General features: G+C 59.2%; 3 protein-coding genes across 10 annotated transcripts; all 3 read left to right on the top strand.

Annotated features, from left to right (window-relative positions):
- Positions 1–298: 298 nt before the first annotated feature.
- On the top strand, positions 299–9,909 carry LOC311425230 (signaling lymphocytic activation molecule-like). Of its 3 annotated transcripts, none has more exons than XM_084500868.1 (7): positions 299–637; positions 3,311–3,637; positions 3,965–4,246; positions 5,227–5,319; positions 6,953–7,029; positions 7,501–7,668; positions 7,746–9,909. In XM_084500868.1, the coding sequence occupies exons 1-7, from the start codon at positions 586–588 to the stop codon at positions 7,800–7,802; spliced, it is 1,056 nt and encodes a 351-aa protein (XP_084356994.1). In that variant the 5' UTR covers positions 299–585; the 3' UTR covers positions 7,803–9,909. The 3 variants fall into 3 exon arrangements, with proteins under 3 accessions (XP_084356994.1, XP_084356993.1, XP_084356995.1); XM_084500867.1 differs by having other exon boundaries at positions 6,950–7,029; XM_084500869.1 differs by having other exon boundaries at positions 301–695; positions 6,950–7,029.
- A 364-nt stretch (positions 9,910–10,273) lies between these two features.
- LOC311425232 (SLAM family member 7-like) lies at positions 10,274–17,294 on the top strand. Of its 4 annotated transcripts, none has more exons than XM_084500875.1 (9): positions 10,274–10,649; positions 12,389–12,617; positions 12,699–12,965; positions 13,161–13,187; positions 13,743–13,838; positions 13,928–13,972; positions 15,281–15,333; positions 15,654–15,752; positions 16,040–17,294. In XM_084500875.1, exons 2-9 carry the CDS (start codon positions 12,434–12,436, stop codon positions 16,073–16,075), a joined length of 807 nt encoding a protein of 268 aa, XP_084357001.1. In that variant the 5' UTR covers positions 10,274–10,649; positions 12,389–12,433; the 3' UTR covers positions 16,076–17,294. The 4 variants fall into 4 exon arrangements, with proteins under 4 accessions (XP_084357001.1, XP_084357000.1, XP_084356999.1 ...); XM_084500873.1 differs by having other exon boundaries at positions 10,277–10,649; positions 12,333–12,617; XM_084500874.1 differs by lacking the exon at positions 13,161–13,187 and having other exon boundaries at positions 10,276–10,649; positions 12,333–12,617.
- Positions 17,295–17,766: 472 nt separating this feature from the next.
- On the top strand, positions 17,767–20,309 carry LOC311425237 (uncharacterized protein). Of its 3 annotated transcripts, none has more exons than XM_084500882.1 (7): positions 17,767–17,875; positions 18,506–18,712; positions 18,855–18,956; positions 19,339–19,377; positions 19,475–19,524; positions 19,651–19,752; positions 19,945–20,309. In XM_084500882.1, exons 1-7 carry the CDS (start codon positions 17,815–17,817, stop codon positions 20,005–20,007), a joined length of 624 nt encoding a protein of 207 aa, XP_084357008.1. In that variant the 5' UTR covers positions 17,767–17,814; the 3' UTR covers positions 20,008–20,309. The 3 variants fall into 3 exon arrangements, with proteins under 3 accessions (XP_084357008.1, XP_084357010.1, XP_084357009.1); XM_084500884.1 differs by having other exon boundaries at positions 17,773–17,875; positions 19,654–19,752; XM_084500883.1 differs by having other exon boundaries at positions 17,773–17,875; positions 19,948–20,309.
- Positions 20,310–20,697: the final 388 nt, after the last annotated feature.

Genomic DNA, 20,697 nt, shown 5'->3' with positions numbered 1-20,697 from the left:
TCGGGCTTCTCCTCGATGGGTGTTAAAGGCCACCTCTGCTCCTGCTTGCAGCGAGGCCATGGAGCTGAAGCTGCAGGCTGGAACCACCAAGGGTCCCGTGCATCCAGAGTGGGCTAATCCCAAAATATCCAGTGTTTTTCCTGCAGCGAGGGGCCCTGCTGAGCTTTGTGGCTGCTGTGGTGTGGGATCCGCTCGTTTCACCTCCTTTTTCCCCTCCACCGCATTCACAGGCGCCGGGCAGCCCCAGGAAGCTGTTACCGTACATGAAATAATTTTCTTACTGTCTGTTTCCTCTTCTTTTGGGTTTGGGTTAAGGACCTGTGGCTGGATGATGTAGTTCTGGTGAAAACGATAAATCAATGGTTTGGGTCCTTCTTGCAAGTCTCTCTGGTGCTCTCCAGTGAAGCATTCAGCAGTGACTCTACGCTTTGAATAGTTTCCACTCAAGAAAAACAGTCATTCTGCTGAAAAAAACAGGAAACACATGGCCCACAGCAGTGCCTCTGATTTGAGTACACCTGTTCTTATAATGAGCCCGGCAGCAGATATTAGCTTCATTCCGGCAGCAGCTCCGTGAAGCGAGGCATGGGCTGCAGCGTGTGTCTCTGGCTGGTCGTCTCCTTCTGCCGTGTCTGGGGTACATAACGCCTTCCTACCTGCAAAATACGTGGTTCGGATGGTTTGGGGATCGTCAGGTATTGGGGCTTTTAGAAATTGGGAGCCGTGCGCTGGGTGGGCAGGCAGATAAATATAAATATTCATCTGGAAGACAAATGACTCACAACTCCAGGCTGGATGTGCCGTGCATCCCTAATACGCTCCTAGCAGGCAGACCGAGGGAGGAGTGAATAAGAGAGGCTGGAGGGGCAAAGATGGTGATGGGGATAGTGTATTTGCAGTAACGAAGTACTCTGTGTGTGTTTTAACGAGGTAGTAACAGCACCGAGCAAATCATTCGCTACCAGATGTGGGCTGGGGTACGGGAGGTGTGTGGTAGATTTGGCAGATTTTGGCAGATTTTATCTTGGGTTACCTCAGCTTGAGGTGCCAGTGGGCTGGGAGATTGTACCCCAGCAATAAAAGGTGTAGGAGTGGGAGCCGGTGATGTCTGGGGACGTTGTCACTTTCTGTTTAAAAATGAATGATTCAAACCCCTCTGGATCGTCTTTGCTGGGTGCTGAGACCCCTCCAGGCCCAGCACCCACAGTCCCTGTGGTGCAAAGGGTCGGGGGACACCCAGAAAACCCAGGAGGGGTCGGGGCAGTGCCAAGGCGCGGGGTCCTCCTTTCCAGGGGCTGCAGCATGTAGTGGGAGGGTGCTGAGAAAAGTTCAGTGTTAAACCTGTGCAGAAGTTTGGGGGGAGCCGGGGCCCCCGAGCCAAGCAGAAGGAGGTCAGTGATAAATCCCGACCCCCCTTTTTGGTGCCAGCCCAGCGTCCCCATCCCCGGGGGACACTGTGTCCCCTTGCAGCCCTCTGCGTCCTCGCCGGGCACAAACCGAAAGCTTCGGCCAGGAAACCAGCAGCTTCGTGGAGCTGGGGTTTCTGCTCAACTCTGCTGGCTCACTGTTACTAGAATACCTGCCCTTGAAATCTCCCTGGGGTTTTCTGTCCGGCCAGCGTGCCGAAAGTCCCACGAACACAATACCTGACCCTGAAGGGTCCAAAGCAGGGGCTGCTTTGGACCCTTCACATCGCTTGTGTTCCTCCAGCCCCTCCAGCTGGGTTTGTGCGGATGCTTTTGGCCCTCTTCGCATCCCTCCCACAGCATCCCTGCTCCAGCCGAGCTGCCTTCCCCATGGGGAGACGTCTCCTCCTCTCCCCGGGAGCTGCTTCTTGCCGGGGCAGAGGGTTTTTCTAACGTGATGCAAAAAGGGCTTTTCCATTCAGTAATTAATCAGGAGCTTAACTGCCGCGCTCCAGGCCGCCAAGAAAAGACAACATCCAGCTCCGTGCTGGGCTTTACAGTAAACGTGGCAGCTGCTGGGTCAGCCGGGGCTCGGCATTTCTGCGGGATAACGGCCGTGTCTGCATGGCTGGGTCGGCGCCGTGGAGACGTAATTCACAGGGACAGCTCTGAAGCTGCTGTGTTTTGTGCCATGGAGGGGGAAAAAATAAGTGATGGCATGTGCTCGGGATGGTGGGTGAGGAAAACGGTCGCTCTGAGCTCTCTTGTGGTTTTTACTGGAAATGTGTGTGCAGCAGGAGAGGCGGATACTGGGCTTATCTGGGCCCCACCAGGCTTGCTCTTCTGCAGCGAGTCCCACACTTTCCTTTTCCTTTCTGGGACAAGCCCCCACCTCAGTGGAAAGAAGTGGATAGGAAACATGGGGGTGACATGGTCGGGTCCCCTCTGTGCTCCATCAGCGAGCGGTGCTGAGCTGGCATCGTTCTTCGCACTATTTCCTACAAAAACAAGCTCAGGGTTCACGGAGGCTGTGGGCAAATGTGAATCATGGGGTCACAGCCTGAAGCAGGAAAGGGTTGGGTAGAAGGGTAGAAGCCATGAACTGCACCTCTCCCAGGACAGCTGGGCGGGCGGGATGCTTTTGGGTACATTGGGGTGCATGTGCCAACCATCATTGGAGCTGCTCAGTCGCCCTCTTGGTGAGAGACAAGAGACACCCAAGAGACACCATGGGACCACCTCGTCTCCTCACTGCCTACTAGCTCCTGGGTGAGAGGAGAAGGGAGAGCCAGCCTGTGGGGCTGTGTTTCCTGCAATTCCTCAAAGAAAACTCCCCAGGGAGGTTTCTGTAGCTGCAGCACTTCAGGGGGGCGCATGCCGTGATGCACACCCAGCCACAGGCTTTGGCCGAGGTCCACCAAGCATCATTTCCATCCAAGTGACCCTGGTGTCACCAAGACTGCTCCAGGGTGCTCCGGCCACCCCATGGGCATCACCTCCCTATGGGACCAGGGCCACAATAGCCTTCCCCTGCTCGAGGTAGGCCCGCTCCAGTGGGTGCTGAAGGGGTCCCTGTGAGCTGGGAGCACGCAGGGACGTTGGGGCACGGAGCGCCTCGCGTTCCCTCCTACCCTGAGAGCCATGGCAGTCGCTGGCGCAGGATGTGGTGCGCGAGCAAGGGTTCAGGCGGGCTGAAAATGCAGTTCAGTAAAGCAGCCGAGCAGATTGTTGAGCAGATGCCATCTCCAGATTACCAGGGTGGGTCCAACACCGTTCCCTGCTCGTGCAGCTCGGGTGGCATCTGTTCTCCAGCAGCACCAGGGAGGGCGCAGCTTCTGTGAGCCCTCCGAGCTGTCCTCATGCATCTCTGCCTGCGTCAGCCCTTCTCTCTGCTCTTCTCCCAGGCATGGGCCGTGGGACGAGGGAGACTGTGCTGGGCACGCTGGGGAAGGCGACGGTCCTGTGGATCCCCCAGGAATTCCAGAACCTCACCCAGAGCTTTGGGGTGGCCACGTGGAAGCGGGACACAGCGGACCCGCATAGCAAGGAAGTCCTGCTCAAGTACGCGAATGGAAACTATACCAACTACGCTCCGAGCCAGAACCACTTCCACTCCTCCAACTTCTCGCTGGAGATCCTCAGCACCAAGCGGCAGGACCAGAGGCTCTACGAGTACATCATCAGCAAGGACGCGAAGGAGAAGGTCTGGCAGATACAGCTGGAAGTGTATGGTGAGAGGCACTGGTTTTGGAGGGCTGTGATGGCCTCTTGTGGTGCTGGGAGCGGGTCTGGGAGGTGGGCAGCAATGGGGTGGGGTGTGGGGGTGGTGAGAGATGCCCCCCGTGTTGTCCAGGACCCTCTCTAGTATCCCCAGGAGTATTTGGGTACATGAAGACCTCGTCCTTGTTTGGAGAGGCCGCAGCAGGCCTGGGGCCAGATCGATTTCTCCCCACCTCCCTTGGAGCTAGGGGAGGTCGGTGGGATTTCCCAGGCCAGGGGACGAGGTGGCGTTTCCATCCTTCCCCAGAAACGAGCCTCTGTCCCTTCTCCCCACCCAGAGCCGGTGTCCGATCCCAACATCCAGGTCCTCAGCTGGGCTCTGGCCAACGACAGCTGCACCGTCACCCTCAACTGCACGGCGGCCAGGGGGGACAACGTGTCCTACAGCTGGACCGGCCTGGAGGCCAGCTCCTCGTCGCCCTGCGCCCACAACGGCAGCCTCCTGCACCTCTCCTACCACCTCAACGCCACCAGCCTGGCCTGCGCCTGCACCGCCAGCAACCCCGTCAGCAGCAGCGCCGTCACCTTCAACTCCTCCGCCTGCAGCTTCGAGCAGCGGGGTGAGTCCCCGGGGATGCTACAGCCGCCAACCCGGCTCTTTCCCACCTCCAGCCCCGCTCTGGCTCTGCAGGGGATTTTTTTCACGTTGCTTTCGGCAGCCTCAGAGGAGCCTTTTGCAGGAAAAGCGGCCGCAGCGTTGCCTGCTCAGGGCTGCCCGGTCCTTCCCGTAAACGCCGAGCCGTGGGTCTCATCCCCGCACTCGCTGCGCCCCGGTGCCCAAGGCTCATTTTCAATGCATGCGATTTGCACGCTGGGAGGGCCGGGGAGGATTGAAAAAAAACCTCGGTGACAACTTCCCCTTTGGAGGTTTTCGGGGCAAAAGCCGTGTTCTCTCTCACTGGGGTTTTCTTGCCCTTCCTCGTGATGTTGGGACTTTTGCTGGGGCTGGGGGAAGCAGCGGCTGCCCCTTTCCCCGGGGACACGGTGTGAAGTCACCTCCCTGTGGTGCTGACCCACTCCGGGGCTCTCACAGCACCCTGTGCCCAGCAAACGTCCCCATGGCGTCTCCAGGCCTTGACTGGAAAAAGAAGATGCCAAAAGGAGATGATGCCAGAGTTTTGGGCATGTTTGTCTCCCCTTGTCCCCCCAGCCCCTTGCACATGGGGACACCCCTGTGCCACATGCATTAACGGTGGTGGCAGCCCGGTGCCACCCTCAGAGCTCTGTCCCCGGGCTCCCTTCCCATACACCTGCAGCACCCAGAGGCTATCTCCCCCCCGATCCCTGCGAAGCCACCAGAGCGGTATTTAGGGCCTTATCTGGCCCCGATCTAGCCCCCAGCAGCTTTTTCGCTGACGGCTGCAGTTTGGAGGTGCTTATTGAAAGCCGAGTTCAAAAGAAAGCATTTCCTGCCCCTCGTTTCCTGTTCTACCGAAAAAATCAGCCTCAGATGTAGATGACAAGACCCAGGATGGTTTTAAATGGGGAGGTTTTTCTGCTGGGGGGCTGGTGTTGACCATTTTCCCTCTCTGCACTACAGGGAGTGCCAGTCCGGGGCTGAACCTCGTGCTGCTGGTGGTGCCCATAGTGGTCGTGCTGGTCCTCATCGGGGTCTTCACTGCCTTACACGTGGGTGAGTGTCAGGGAGTGCAGCTGGGGGCACGGGAGGTGTTTGTGAGGGAGAAAAGGATGGGATCACAGCCCCCCCAGCCAGGCTGATCCCTGCAGTACCTTGTCTTGGGGTCTGTGGTGCTGGGGAGGGAGCGAAACCTGCTTCTTTTGAAGCACGGGATGAAAGGCAGGAAGGAAACCAGCTTAAAAAAGAAATATATATTTATATATATGTATATACCTGCTTCACCTAGCACATCTCAAGTGCTTTACCCGGATGCTATGCTTCTGTGATCATATCACATGGTTTCAAGGGGAAATGCATGATCCCAGCCCAAATTTGTGACAGCATCATCTCCCCAGACACCTCGATGAGGGCGCCAGCCACCCTGCTCCCCTGCCCCTGTGCAGGGACAAATTCACAAAGGGGGACAAAATTCACAAAGGGACAAATTCACCGTGCTGGGGACGTGCAGTGCTGAGCCCACCACCCTGCAGTGCTGGGGAAACACCGAGGCTGTCCCTTGTGATGCTTTGGGGTCAGGAGCAGGGTGCAAGGGGGGTCCCCAGAAGCTGTCCTACGGCACCACGGTGACTTTGCCTGGCCCAAAGAGTTGTGGTGAATGGAATCAAATCCAGTTGAAGGCCAGTCACTAGTGGAGTCCCCCAGGGCTCAGTACTGGGGCCAGTTCTCTTTAATATCTTTATCGATGATCTGGATGAGGGGATCGAGTGCACCCTCAGTAAGTTTGCAGATGACACCAAGTTAGGTGTGTGTGTCGATCTGCTCGAGGGTAGGAAGGCTCTGCAGGAGGATCTGGATAGGCTGCACCGATGGGCTGAGGTCAACTGCATGAAGTTCAACAAGGCCAAGTGCCGGGTCCTGCACCTGGGGCACAACAACCCCAAGCAGAGCTACAGGCTGAGAGATGAGTGGTTGGAAAGCTGCCTGGCAGAGAAGGACCTGGGAGTATTGGTTGATAGTTGGCTGAATAGGAGCCAGCAGTGTGCTCAGGTGGCCAAGAAGGCCGACGGCATCCTGGCTTGTATAAGAAACACTGTGACCAGCAGGGCTAGGGAAGAGATTGTCCCCCTGTACTCGGCTCTGGTGAGGCCGCACCTCGAGTACTGTGTTCAGTTTTGGGCCCCTCGCTACAAGAAGGACATCGAGGTGCTTGAGCGGGTGCAGAGAAGGGCGACGAAGCTGGTGAGGGGCCTGGAGAACAAGTCCTACGAGGAGCGGCTGAGGGAGCTGGGCTTGTTCAGCCTGGAGAAGAGAAGGCTCAGGGGCGACCTTATTGCTCTCTGCAGGTACCTTAAAGGATGCTGTAGCGAGGTGGGGGTTGGTCTATTCTCCCATGTGCCTGGTGACAGGACGAGGGGGAATGGGCTGAAGTTGCACCAGGGTGTTCTAGGTTGGATGTTAGGAAGAACTTCTTTACCGAAAGGGTTGTTAGACATTGGAACAGGCTGCCCAGGGAGGTGGTGGAGTCACCATCCCTGGAGGTCTTTAAAAGACGTTTAGATGTAGAGCTTAGGGATATGGTTTAGTGGAGGACTGGTTAGTGTTAGGTCAGAGGTTGGACTCGGTGATCTTGGAGGTCTCTTCCAACCTAGACAATTCTGTGATTCTGTGATTCTGTCTCCCCTGGCAGGCCGGCTGTGGAAGCACACGCCGCTCCCCGAGGACAACGAGGTGCGCACCATCTACTCCCAAGTGCAGCGGGTGGAGGTGAGAGAGCCCAGCCCAGGCACGGGGGCAGATGCTTGGGGGGCTGCAGCCTGGGTGCGGGCAGCAGGGAAGGCAGCAGCACCCCAAAGCTGTGCTGGGTGTGTGCTCGTGGCTCTGCCACGAGTGGGCTTTGGTCACTGGGTGTCGATGCATTTGGTGGGGGCTGAGCCAGGGAGGTGGCGAGATCATGCCCATGGTGGGACTGGGGGGGTCGTGGGCCCATGGGTGTCACCCCCCAGCATGGTGAGGTCCCAAGAACCATCCTGGTCACCTTAGTTTGGGATTTTCTGGGAGTAAGGTTGGGTGCTGCAGCTTCCCCAGCCCCTAACATCCCGGGGGTGGCTCTGGGGGAAAGTTTTCCCTTCCCAAATCCTGCTCCGGGATGAAATCTGGGGTCCTGCAGGGCTGAAGGGAGGGAAGAGCCCCCGCAGCGACCTGTCTGGCACCGCTCACCCCTTGCTCCCTGCACAGAAGCAGAAAATCCCCTGCAGCCCCCCCGGCACGGAGCACCCCTCCTGCACCACCATCTACGCCGCAGCCACCGGCTTGCCCCCGGACACAGCCCAAGCCCCCGGCCGGATCCAGCACAGCCCCCGGGCAGAGCCACCCACCCCACGGGGCTGCTCGCCCCTCTCGCAGGTAAGGGAACGCGAGTTCCCCACTTTGGGCATCCCAATTTGGGCACCTCGCTCACCCCCTTCTTTCCTTGCGAGCAGAGCCCCGACGCGGAGCCCATGACGGTTTATGCCAGCGTGACTCTGCCCAAGATCTGAGCCCCCCTGCGCGGCAGCAGCCTGGCCCCGAGACCCCTGGCATCCACACCCCATGACCAGCACCCACATCCTGGGCTGGGGGGATCCCGCTCAGCCCTGCCAAATAGGGCAGGCCCCTCCAGCACCCAAAAAAGCTGCTCCTGGCCCCGAAAAAGCTGGCGTCAAGGAACAGCAGAGCCCAGCGCAGGACTGGAGCATGGAGAGGAATCGCTGCGGGCTGGGGCTGAGGGACAGCGATGAGATGCTGAGCACCGGGAGAGGAGCTGGATGCGACCCCACAGCCCACAGCCCCCGGGGGCGAGGCAGGACGTGGCCAGGGGAGGCTGCGGGACCCCACGGCTGCAGCCCACGGCCCCGGCTTCGCTAGAGGGAGCCCACGGCCGGCGACACAGGGAAAAAAAAAAAAAAGACAAATCACCAAAGAAGAAAAAAACAAATTGCAAGCAGGGTTTCAATCTCTGCTCCGTGGCAGCTTGCACAAGGCGTGGGGTTGGGTCTGACTGCTGCAGAAATTTGGGTTGCACAACTCTGGGCAGGGCACCCGGCGCTGCTCGCCCACGGCCACTTCCAAGAGCTGGACTTCTGGCTGAGCCAGCATCCAGCAGCAGGGTGCTGGGGGTGGCCAGGAGCCCCCCCAGGACCACCAACGGTCCCAGCCCGAGCTGATCTCGAACCCAGCAGCCTGTCGGATCTCGTGTGCAGCTGCAGGGAAAAAAAAAAGTTCCAGTTCCTTTGAGAAGGGTTTGGGGGAGGCACGCGCCAGGCTGCAGCTGGATCAGGTGCTGGTAGCGAGAAGATGATTTGGTGTTTTGCACGTCCCGAGCTTCCTCCTTGTGTTACATCAGCCGATCAGCTGAGCTGCTTTCCTCGGAAAAGACTGCTCACAAAGCTGTCACTCCCACCAGGAATCTAGGTCCAGAGAAGGGCAAAGTCACGCTTCACTTTGTGCCCCTAAAATGGTGCCAGATCCCCGATTTCTGTGCCTGGCAGGGTGCAGCCTGCTGCTTTCTCGTTCATCCTTGCAGAAATACAGCTCTGACCCTGCGACGTGCAACCACTGCCCACCTGTGGAGCGCGAGGGGACTCAAAATACTCAGGATAGTGAAAAAAAAAAAAAAAAAAAAAAAAAGGTGATGTTGCCCCAGAACCCAGGCAGTGTAACCGCAGGTGGAGCAGTGCTGGTTGTGCAGACCCACGTGGCTGCTGGTGACAGTGGGATGACCCAAGGGGGCTGTGGGTGGCTCTTCCTGTTGGGTTGTTTTTAACAGATTGCTCATGATTTTCTTACTCTGGTACTGAGCAACAATGCTGGTCCAAGTGCACTTCTTCAGCAGTACTGCAGTTCAGGGACTAATTACCCTGCAGGACTGATTTATCTCATTACCCTGCTCTTGCCTCCTCTCCCAGCCTCACGCAGCACCGCATCAGGGCAGGATTGTGGCAGCCCCTGCGAGCAGCTGAAACCCCTTCCCTTGCCAAGGTGGAGGAACCAGCACGATTTTAAAGCCAGACATCGCCAGCTCACTTCCTTCGCCCGAATTTCAGTATGACACCAGGGTCATGCTGCACCCTGGAAGTTCTGGTGGTGGAGGTGTTCCTCGGACAGTTTTTGGGGGTGGAGAGTTTGGATCTCGTTGTCCCTTACAAAGGATGATGTGGGTCCATCAGTGCTGACCCGCAATTCCCCCTGCTCCCTCGGGGCTGGTTTCTGGGACACTTGTCACCACCATGCACTTTGTCACGGTTGCCACACTGCCTGGAAATTGTGTTTCTCTGTTTTGGTTTCCATTGTGCATGTTCCATGGGATTTTCTTGCACCTTACTCCTCCTCGTGACGGGCTGGACACTGCTGTGTGGTGTCAGGCAGTGGGATCACCTTGGCTGGCTGCAGGGAGCCCACCCAGCTGCTCTCTCACACCCTTTCCTCGACAGAACGGGGGCAGAAAATACTTGGAAAATTATCCTGGGCTGAGACAAGGACAGGGGGGCACTCACCAGTCACTGTCATGGGCAAAACAGACTCGACTGGGGGAAAATTAATTTATTATCACTTGGTAACAGAGTAGAATAGTGAGGAACAATTAAATAAAAAAAAAATTCCCTCACCCTCCTCTTCATCCCAGTTCACTCCCAGCCTTTCCATGCTCAGTCTGTAACACTTGGTCTCTGCTGCCCCTTGCTCCTCCCTGCCCCAGGGGGTAGGGGAATATCCCATGGGGTAAAATCCTGCCCCGGCTGCCTGGCTCCTTCCCCTGGGCCCCCTCTGAGGAACAGCGGGGGTGATGTTACGGACGGGCATCCCAAAACTGACCAAATGGGGCTTAAAGCAGGGCCACCTCCAGCAGGTAAGCCAGGAAGCGCCTGCGAGGTCCCGTTATGGAGAAATCCCCCAAACCCTCCTTTCTCCTGTCTTCTCCTGTCTTCTTTCCCGGGAGGGCATCTCCCTGGGTGTTTAGGGAACACGAGGAGTCAGAGATAAGCGTGTGGCCACGGGGCTGTCACAGCCTTCAGGGTCACAGGGATGCAGGGGGGGCAGAGGGTGGGGAGAGTTGTCCTCATGTGCGAGAGCATCCGGAGCCCCAGAAGGCAGCCTGGGCACCCTCAAACCGCACAGACATGGCCCCGGGGACGCTGCTTGAGGCTGGAAAAATCTACAAAAGTTCCAGTCCCCACTGAATCAGTCCAGGGGTCTTAAAGAGCTGTTTGGAGGAAGTGAGAAAGGCGTAGCGCGATCTTCTTCCTTTTGTCGCCACAAAGCAACACCAGAGAGCTGAGGGCAGAGAGCGCGCCGTGCTCCGATGGAGGTGTTCGTGTGCCTGCTCCTCGCCTGCTTCCTGTGCCCAGCAGGTAAGGGAGGGATGCTCCTTTCCCCGGGTGCCACGAAGGGAGGGGAGAAGCCCACGGGTGGAGGCAGTTTGGGGATGCCCACGAGAGCGGAGAGCCCGGGACGAGCTGGTGTGTGCCGGTGCAAATGCCCTACGTGGGGACGGGGCTCGTTTTTTGACCCCATTATCAGGGCTCAGCTCTGCTGTCCCACAAGGGATGGGCGAATCACACCCAGCACATCCCAGACCTGGTCCTTGCCCCCCGTCCTTGCGTGGTCCCCACTAACGGGTGAACGTGCTGGACCTCAGCTCCAGCCTGGCCTCTGTCCAGCTGCTGCCAGATATGCCCCAGATGTGCACTTTTGCCCTTCTGCTCCGTGGCAACCGCGGGGTCTGTTCCCCGTGGCTGCCCGCGTGCTGTTTCTGAGCCTGCTGCGTGTCCAGGGTTTCGTTACGGGTCTGTTTTTGGACCGAGGAGCTTTCTCTGGTTGTTTTCAGGCCGCTGCAGATGTTGGGACGTTGGTCACCACGAGTCTCGTGAACTCATGGGCACAGAAGTAATATCGAGGGAGGCCTGGAAGGGAAAATGGTGTGAATTCCCATCTGGCTCTTGCAGCCAGCTGTCTCCAAGCCTTGGTGGGGTGGCTCAGGATTTAACCAGGCGCTGGTGCAGGACGGGCTTTGCTCCCACGTCGGCTGGAGATGCTGCTTTGCTCTTCCTCTCTTCCTAACCAAGACTTCTGGGCAGGGTCTGCAGGTGGCCGTGGACAAAAGAGAAACTGTCAGGTGCAGGGGGAAAGCAGCAAGGATACCACAGGAGCCCCTGTGGCCCCCAGGGTGTGCGCGATCAGCCTGCAGCATTTCCTTCCTGAGCACTATCTCTTCTGCCAACTTTTTCCCCTCCCTGCAGCGGGGGAAGCGCGTCCCCGGAGGGGTCCCAGGGGCAGGGGGGTTCGGGCAGGAGTTCCTTTGCTTGGCCTCGAAGAAGAGCACCCTTGGGAAGAGAGCAGCGTCTCGGGGCCACGATCCACCCTTTCCAGGCTCTGGTGGGGAAACCTCCCCCCTCCCAGCCTAGCCCAGCTGGGGCAGCACAGAGTTGGGAGTATCCAAAACAGCAGCAATGTGTCTTCTTCCTCCTCAGAAGAGGGAAGAAGTCACAAAATCAGAGAAGCAGCCACCTGCTTTCTTGCTGATTTAGACGAGCTCGGCTGTCTTCCTTGCGAGAAAAGGGAACCTGCTTGATTGTTTTTTTTGGAACCGTCACAGATTCCTCCTTGCGGCTTTTGCTTTGCACCTTGGAGCTTTGTCCCTTGCATGCTCCTGGGGCCTGCGAAGCAATGTGGATCTCGCAGCTGAGAGCAGCCACAACCACGTGCCGCTCGCTTGCGGGACGCGAAATCACCGGTCCTGCTGCAGGATTTCATCCCGGAGTGAAACACGTGGGACCCCCCCAGCTCCCAGAACCGCCCCATGATGGGGCTGGCTCTCAGCACCCTGACATCCAGAGCTGCGGTGATGCACCGGCCGTCCTCGTGCCATGTGTGCTGCGCTGGCTGGAGGGCAAATTGGGGCCTGGACCCCAAAGAACCCCAAAAGCCTAAGGTTGGGGGGGCTCCACACATGGGACTGAACCTGCCCCTTGAGCACGGCACCCCCAAACCTCCTTTGTTTCGTGCTCGGGGCTCAGCCTGATTTTTCTCCCCAGTGTGTGCATTAGAAGTGGATGGAGCCGAGGGTGGTTCTGTCACGTTTCACCTTCAGGACCTGAAAGGAGAAATTTTGGCCTGGAGTTTCAATGGAGAGCTCATGCTTACCATCACACTGGGAGAGTCTCTCAATCCTTCATTTTTTGAGAACTCCTACAAGTCACGCGTGACCTTCCCCAACAACGGCAGATCGCTCACCATCTCCCAGCTGGGGAAGAAAGATGCTGGTATCTACACAGCAAAAACTACCGTATATAAAGCCAACTTCACCCTGCAGGTGCACAGTGAGTGTCTTTTCATGTTTCGGCCTCGTGCCAGGAGTGAAGGGTGGGAGATGTGCTGAGAGCCCTCCCCGTTTCCTGCAGGCGTGCTGCGGGAGCCGGAGGTGACCTGCGTGTCGCGGAACTGCTCGGCCGACGCCTGCCGCTACGTCCTGCGCTGCGCTGTGAACACCCCCGGGATCACATCCTTCTCCTGGAGCCATGGTGAGCAGCTGGATGCTGAGGAGGCCGAGCTGGTGGTGGAGGAGGAGCAGCCGCCGGGAGAGCTGGATGTGCTGTCCCACACCTGCACGGTGCGAAACCCCGTCAGCAGCCGCAATGTCACCGTCTCGCCCGCCGCCGTCTGCACAGGTGAGAGCCCTCAAAGGATGCAGGGATGGGGGCCGGGGGTTGCTGGCAGGGATGGGATGCATCCTGATCCCAGCCGGGTGCCCCTCAGGCTCTCAGAAAGCAGAGGGAGTGCGGCCCCCCCCGGGGTGGGGGGCTTTGCCGAAGCGCTCACCTCTCTCCCCTGTCCCTGTTCTCTTCCCCACGCCGCGCTGCCAGAAAACACAACCCACTCTGCTGCCACCGGTGAGCTGCCGTGCTGCCCCGTCCACGTCCTGTCCCCGTCCACGTCCTGTCCCCAAGTGTCACAGGGTGCCCGAGCCAGCGCTGCTGGCACTGGGCTGCCCCGACCCTGCGCTGGAGGCCGGGGAGACTGAGGCCGGAGCGGTTCATCTCTTCCTGTAGCTTGTTGGGAGGGGGGGGAACATCCAGGCTTTCTGGGCATCCTCAGTGTCCGTGCACTGTCTCTGCTACCTGAGGAAATTTGGAAGGGGAAGTCTGGGTCAGTGCCCGAATGTCCCAGTTTGGGATCGGAGCAGGGAACTGTTAATGCAATGGGGAGGCAGAGTCTGGGAGATGCAAGAGCAGAGTCGCTTGTCCCTGTGCAATGCATCACCTCCTGCCAGCTTTGCACCACGTCCCCATGAAATTAGAGCTTCTGCCGAACAGGGGAGGGCTGAGCGGGGGTCAGAGGAAAGCTGCGCTCCTTTCCCCCTGGTCTGACACTGGGAAGAGGCCGATGAGCTTCAGGATGTGCCCAAATGACTCCTCCGTGATTGCTGGACCCTCTTCTCTCTCTAGACAGCTACAGCAGAAGCTTTACAGGCATCATAGCCGTGACGGTGATCATAGCGCTTATAATCCTGGCTGTCCTCTTGGCCTTCTTGATATTCCGAGGTAAGGCTCTGCCTGCAGGTCGCAGCCTCTGCAGCGCAGCCCCACGCGTGGGCTGCTGGTGACAGAGCCCGGTGTCATTTCTCCCCCAGGCAGGAAGATCTTCAACCCCTCCACGCCCGGAGCTCCCGCTACAGGTAGGATTTGCAGGCACACCCCCCGAGGCGTTTCCTTCCCTCCTCAATTTTCTTGGGGAGGACAGGCTGGTCACCAAGATCAGGAGGGAATCCAGCCACCTCCAGGGCTTGGCACCGCAGCGTAGCCACTCTCACAGCCCCCCAAAAGCTTTAACCCCCCCCGGGATGTGCTGGAGGTCGTCATCCATCCTCCCTTGAGCCCAGGTAGCGCTCGAGGCTGGGGCTGGTGAGCCCCCAGCACCTCCCTGTGCCCCCATCCTGCACGCACGGTGACAGGGACAGGCGGCCCCGACCCCCCCCAGGTGAAGCTGTGGCCGCTGGAGCCATCCTGTGCCCCAGTCCCTCACTGGAGACCTTTGTGCCCTCCCCAAGGAAAGAAAGCGGAGCCGTGAGGACAGCGCCAAAGCACGAGAGGGACTTTGGGGACAATCTGAAAGCAGCAGCAGAGGGGGTGCAGAGAAGTGAAACGGCCCTGCTGCAGCACCGTGCCCAGCCTGAGCGACTCCTGCCTGCCTGTGCCGCCCCTAAAAGCTGCTGCCTGGATTCCTTGGGGCTGGGGGGCTTTGGGGGCAGAGCTTGGAGATTTCCCCAAGAGCTTGGCATCGCTTTCGGGTCTGTGCCCAGGACTCAGGACACAATTGCAGCGGAGAGGCCGGGTGCAGCGAGAGGCTGCAGCACCTGCTGGTGTCTCCTCTCCCGGCATCGGCGGTGGGATGTGCCCGTGCCTTCCCAGAAGAGCTTTCCCTCCCCTTTTTTATGTGTTCATCTTGTTGTTTCGCTAAGCTGAGCTAAAGCTGGCGTGAACGGGGCAGTCGCTGCCCTTTGTTTCGTGTTTCCGTGCGCCCGGGCCGGGTGTGCAGGCGCACCCAGCAGCAGGACCGAGGCTTTCTCCAGAAGCAGGACCCAGCTCTCCCTCCAGGAACAGCAAAATCTTCCCCTAAAAATTCCTCTCTGTGCAGGCCCTGGTCCCTGTGGCCGTTTCAAATGACAGGCACTGAACTGTTGACCCCAAACCAGGGTTATGAAGGACTTAAAAAATCCCCCCATCCTCTGTCTGATGAGACAAAGACTGACAACGCTTCTTGCTGCAATGTCTGCGGCTTAAAACGGAGCGGCTAAGGCATGAAAACATCTTCTATTTAAATAAAAAGCTATTTTTCACTAGCTACTTGCTTTGACTGTCTTTGGCTGCCAGCGCACAGCAGGGTTGATGCCGGGATGTCCCCCAGCCCTCGGCGAGGAGCTGGGTGCGCACCGGGGATGCCGCAGCCGGCTCCGGTGCTGACCTGCCCCTTTTTCTCCTTGCAGAGGTGGCAGCAGAATACATGACGGTGTACGCTGAGGTCGGCATTGCCCAGCAGGTGAGTCCCTGTGGGCTCACCCCTGGCAACCCCTTTGGGGTCCCTGCGTGGGATGGGGACAGGGCAGGGGACGCGTGGTGGGGATATGGGGGGAGGAGGGCAGCCGGACGGCCCCGCTTCTGTCTGCTGGTTCCTCCTGGGGACAGCAAAGGGGACAGCCCAGAGAAGCTGTCAAAGCCACAGCCACCTGCCTGTGCTTCCCCACATGTCACCAGGGCCTTGGTCCCCAGCCCCACCAAATTCAGGTGGCCTCGGCTCTCCAAGCCGTTACTTCTGCGCCCTGGAAGCATTAAAAAAAAAACCTTTTTCTGCAAATGCAGGATTTCCCTTGTGCACAGAAAAATGACCGAAAGAAGACGCCGGCCCCTGAGGTAGAGACCTCCAAAACCATTTATTCCACCGTCCAGAACATGGCCCAGGTGCGTTGGTGCTCATGGCCATCTCCCCCTGGGGGGGGAGGCGAAACCCTGGGGGCAGAAATGGGACCTGAGCGTGGCGGGGAGGCAGCGCGAAGGGGCAGCTCGTCCCTTGAGCGCATCGCAACGCCCTGGTGCTGGGGTCAGGGGCTCGGGGCAAGGCCAGAGGGGTTGCCACTGCTTTTCCTCAGGGCCCAGCACTTCTGAGGAAGCCTGAGGGCCTCCTCTGATGTTACCAGAGGCATTGGCTGCTGGGAGCTTTGTACAGCTGTGTCCATTTGTGACTGCAGGTGGATGAGCTGGGCGGCAGCACGCTGGGGTGCTAGGAGCAGATCAGCCTCTACTGACCGGTCAGCGAGCTGGGTGCCACGGCGCAGACAGAGCCCAGCACACCCGTGAGCCTGCCCTGCTCATGGTGCCAGCACGCCGGGCTGTGGCATCCCCTCCTGGCTCAGCACCACCGCCTCGGTCATGCTGGCCTCGGCACAAGGACGTAAGCGCCTGGGGGATGCGGTGCAGGCAGAGACGCTCGTCTGGCACAGGAGCTCTGCCCGTGTTTTGGCATCCTGGTGAGACTTGGGATCCTCTTTCTGCACTCTCTGGCCAGAGAAATGTGGAACAAAACTGTGGCTGCCAACCCAGCCCTGCCACGCAGAGACCTTGCTCTTGGGATGCTCATGCAGCGAGGAGCATCGAGGAGGCTGCGCGAGGGGATGGGAAGACCTGAGAAGAGTCCTAAAGCCATGTTTTTTTACTACACTCTTTAACTGTGCAAATACTTTGACTTATTCGGTTATGGGACAAAGAGAAAGTAAAAATAACACTTTTAAAAACACAGTAAAGGAATAAGATAAGGGCGCACTGTGGCTTCAGCACTTGTGCTTGCTCTTTTGGTGCTCATGAGGAGCTGGTGGAGACCTCGCAGCTCCCCCACCACTTGTGGGGTTTTCTTAGTGCCACGAGCGAGCTGTTTGCAGCCCTGCATGAGGTTCTGCTAGGTGGGAAGTGGTCTGAGGTCGTTGGCAGGCAGGAGGTGGTCTTGGAGGAAAATGGAACAAGAAGTGTGGCTGGTGCTGCTGTGCTCACCTCCTTTGGTGTGTTTATACACGAGGTTTTATTCTTGCATGATGTGCTCGCGTGTGAGGTGCTGGAGCTGCAGCATTAGGCAGCTTCCAGGCAGAGCTGTGCCGAGCAGAGCAGCTCTCCGAGATGCTGCATGGGGTGGTAGGGGCTGCACAGCCCGGGCTCGTCCCCACAGGGACCGGGTGAGGTCGGGATGCTCGGGGAGGACGCGGTGCCCGGGTCTGCATCATCCCCAGCAGAGCTGGTGCTGAGCAGGACGTGCACCTTGCCGTCAGTTTTCCAGACAGACGCCGCACCCATGGAAGCCTCTTCCTGTGCGTGCTGCTTCCCCCTGCTCTTTGTCTTGTCTGTGCGGATAGTAAATTATTCAGGGATGAAACCGGAGATTTCTTTGAAGTGCCTGGCACAGGAGAGCCCTCTAGGAGCTGCTGGAATAAAAATGCGAGACACATCTGAGCTCAATTTCTGTCTGCATATTTTTTTTTTTTTTTGGGGGGGGGGGGGTGAACAGTCTTATTAGTGACTAACCCATGGTGTTACTTTGTTCTCCGCGTTTTCACGGTGCAGCCAGATAAGACTTGTTTTTGTGTTTTCTTGAATTTCTGCCGATCCATTAAAAAATAAAAAACCTCAGTGGGCCATATGCTTTGCCAAGGGATTTGCCCCTGTGGCAGCCCACCAGGGCAACGTCCAGGGCTCGAAGCAGCACTGGTGACACCAGGAAAGGGCCCAAAGGGAGCTGGGGCAGTGCTGGAGCATCTCCGCCTCCTTCGCGCATGCTGGTGATGGCTGGGGCGCTGTCCCTTACCCCATCGCAGCCCCGGCGGTGCCCCCCGGGATGCTTTCTGCCCATTAATCATCGCTTTATGTCGGCAGCACCTTTGTGCTCACAGGAAGCCGTTGGCTGGGCAGAAAGGGGAAGGAAGGCATTGCAAATTCGGCTGCGAGGAGCCGCGGTGGAGGGCTCGGAGGGGCAGAGGGGATGGAGGCGAGCGGAGCCGGCTGGAGGTGGCTCTGCGTCGCCGTGCTTGGTGCTGGGGCTGGTGAGTGGGGCTGGGGGGGCGACACGGGGCCTCGGGGTGCCCCCACCTGCAGGGCTGGGAGGGAAGAAAGAAGAAGAGGAAGAGGAAGAGGGGGCGGCGTGAAGGCCGGGGGTGCAAGGCCGCGATGGCTGCCCAGGGCACTGCAGCCCCTGCATCAGGGCAGGGTGCTGGCCCTGATATTTTATGGGGAGCGTGGCTCCGGCCTCCTGCTTTATGGCTTGGCTTGCGCACAGGGGGAGGCTTTGGGCACCCCGAGCTCCCTCAGCACCCAGGGCTCTGCTGTGAACCCCAACCTCACCGTGCTGCTGGCTCTGAGCATCAATCCCAGCTCTGTACCAGCACCGCAGCCGGGATGCTCGCTGCCCACCCGGCCCCTTGCTCGTCCCTGGCACCAGTTGGGTGTCCCTGAGCCATGGCCCCGTTGTGCCACCATGGCACAGCCACCACGCTGGCACTGCTGGTGAGCTGCTCAGGATCAGGATCCCGGTGGGGCTTGTGCAGCCCCGATGCCACGTGCTGCTTGGTGTGAGGCTTCAGTGTCCTACCTCGAGTTCCTAATATTTGGATGTGCGGGGTTGGTGTCGCTGGGGCTGCTCGGCCCTAGCGTCAATTAACGAGCCTTGTGCCCAGCACTCACCCTCAAAGGAGAGGAGCTGTGGGACCAGAACGTCATCCAGCACGATGACAACCCAGAGGCTACGGGAGACCCCACCGCGGCCACCAGGGACGTGGATGGGATGAAGACGTGGCCTGCGGCCTCTCCAACCCCCACTTCGACCAGGGACCCCCCCAACATCACCGCGCCGACGCAAGCAGGCAGCCTGGGGAACCAAACCCGTGAGTGCCATGGGGCAAGGACGAGATGTGGCTCGGGGCTGTGCCACCAAATGCCACCGCCCTGGAGGGTCCTGCAGCCCCCCCAGTGCCCCTGACCCCCTTTTGCTGGCAGCAAGCCCCCATCTCCAGTCTCTCCCCATAGGAAATGGGTCGGGAGTTCCCGTCAAGTACTGGTCCCCTGTCATCTTTGTGCTCCTTGCTCTGCTCGTGCTCTTCTTCACCTACCGGAGGACCAAGGGTGAAGGTGAGCTCCTTACCGGGGCACCCGTGGTTGGGGCAGCCCTGTGATGGGTTCAGCAGCAAAGGGTGGTGGCAAACCCTCCCAGCCTCAGAGCACCACGAAAAGCAGCAAAATGCCACCCATGCTGGCATGGCTCGACGAGGCTTCGTGCTGGAGGAGGCTTCTTCTGTTCAGTTTTGCACCTTTTGGGCTCCCCTGTGCCACGAAGCTTCGGCCTCTCTCTGTTTTGGCACAAACCCGAGCTCTTGGCCTCGCCAAGCAAAACCCAAACCTGCTCACTCCTCATCCCAGCGGGACCTCGCTGTGTGTTTTTGTTGTTGTTGTTGTTTTATTAATGGCTTTTCAGCCTCTCTAATGTCATGCGTGTGTCTGCCCTGCCCCGCAGGGACACGGGAGCCAACCACCTCCATCAGCGACTTCTCAGGTGAGCCGCGAGCGGGTTCCTCGTTAGGGCAACGCTCGTTAGCGCAGCCTCTGCCCGCTCCTAGTGCCTTGACTCGGCCCCGTGTGTTGCGTTGCAGATGCGCTTGTCCAAGAGCACGACACCGCCCTGATCATCCCCGCTGCCCAGGTGAGCCGGGCACGTGGGGGCTGCTCCAGCACTTCCCCCCCTCCCCAGCCCGTGCCTCAGTTTCCCCACCTGCTGCAGCCGTGGTGAGGATGCTCAGCACCTCCTTGTGCTGCTGCTCCTCTCTAGCAGGAGGACAGGAAAGGGGCAGAGAACCCCCAAGCCCAGGAGCTGACCGAGACCACCTTCTGCCAGCCGGACCCCCCCCCAGGACAGCCGCTGCCTTCCCAGGTATTCCCCCCCCCCTCTCCTGGCAGCTGCCAGCCCAGGGCACAATTCTGGGCACGGTGTGCACCCAAAGCGCTGTGTGGGGAGGTTTTTAGGATGCTCCTGATGTGCCCTGGACCCCCAGGGACGGTTTGGGACCCCCAGGGAGGGTTTGTGACCCCCTCAGCACCTCCTTTTGCCTGTCCCTGACCTCAGCAGCCAGCTGTCCCTGCGGCCACCGGCAATCCCTGCTGCTCCGGGGAGCCTGGTGCCGACTGAGGGCCAGCCGGGGGAGCCAGCAGCCTTTGGACAACCTGATGGAGCACGAGGCCACCCCAGGAGGACAAATTCTGACCAGACACCCGGCGGGGGGGACACGTGGATGCTGGGGGATGTGAACATCATGCACCACCTCTCCCCGAGGGATGCTCCGGCACGTCGCCAAAACCCAGAGGGATGGGGACCCGTGTGGGATGGGGCTGGGCGCAGCGTTCACGGCCCCCAAGGACAGGGCTTGTGTGTGGGGGCACGGTCGAGCCAATAAAGCCGGGTTTCACCCCAGAAATCCTGGATTTTCTGCACCCCACGCAGCCAAGCTGTCAGTTTTTCCTGGCCCTAGGAAGGAGCGGAGGCGGCTGCGGGCCCACGCGGAGGGAAAAAGGGGGGGCTGCGGGGGCAGGAGGTTTTTTGGCTGATTAATTAGTCACAGGAAAGGGTGGTGGGGGGGAAACCACGCAGCTACCGTGCCGGCAGCTCATTTGCTGAGCGTTGAAGTCATCACGGGGCAAAGGCGGGGTGAGAGAAAAGGGAAGGTGGCGAGGGCTGGAAATAACCATGGGGGCACCCTGTGGGTGGCAGCCCGGGAAGGGCAGAGAAGCAAAAAAATCCATCGCAGGGAAGCGAGCAGCTCCCGATGCGTGCAGCTGGATGGATGCTGTCCCCACGGCTGGTCACACCGTGACATCCCCG

The sequence above is a fragment of the Aythya ferina genome (assembly GCF_964211825.1).
Source record: "Aythya ferina genome assembly, chromosome: 29".
NCBI lineage: Eukaryota > Metazoa > Chordata > Aves > Anseriformes > Anatidae > Aythya > Aythya ferina.
This window is presented reverse-complemented; position numbering and strand designations above follow the sequence as displayed.

Bases quoted from the DNA above. Each gene is read 5' to 3' on its own strand.
- LOC311425230 (XM_084500867.1), top strand. From the start codon at position 586: ATGGGCTGCAGCGTGTGTCTCTGGCTGGTCGTCTCCTTCTGCCGTGTC. The intron at 638-3,310 runs GTACATAACGCC...CTCTTCTCCCAG, and splicing joins CTCCTTCTGCCGTGTCTGGG to GCATGGGCCGTGGGACGAGG. The intron at 7,669-7,745 runs GTAAGGGAACGC...CCTTGCGAGCAG, and splicing joins GCTGCTCGCCCCTCTCGCAG to AGCCCCGACGCGGAGCCCAT.
- LOC311425232 (XM_084500873.1), top strand. From the start codon at position 10,601: ATGGAGGTGTTCGTGTGCCTGCTCCTCGCCTGCTTCCTGTGCCCAGCA. The intron at 10,650-12,332 runs GTAAGGGAGGGA...TTTTCTCCCCAG, and splicing joins CTGCTTCCTGTGCCCAGCAG to TGTGTGCATTAGAAGTGGAT. The intron at 13,188-13,742 runs GTGAGCTGCCGT...TTCTCTCTCTAG, and splicing joins AACCCACTCTGCTGCCACCG to ACAGCTACAGCAGAAGCTTT.
- LOC311425237 (XM_084500882.1), top strand. From the start codon at position 17,815: ATGGAGGCGAGCGGAGCCGGCTGGAGGTGGCTCTGCGTCGCCGTGCTT. The intron at 18,713-18,854 runs GTGAGTGCCATG...CTCTCCCCATAG, and splicing joins CAGCCTGGGGAACCAAACCC to GAAATGGGTCGGGAGTTCCC. The intron at 19,525-19,650 runs GTGAGCCGGGCA...GCTCCTCTCTAG, and splicing joins TGATCATCCCCGCTGCCCAG to CAGGAGGACAGGAAAGGGGC.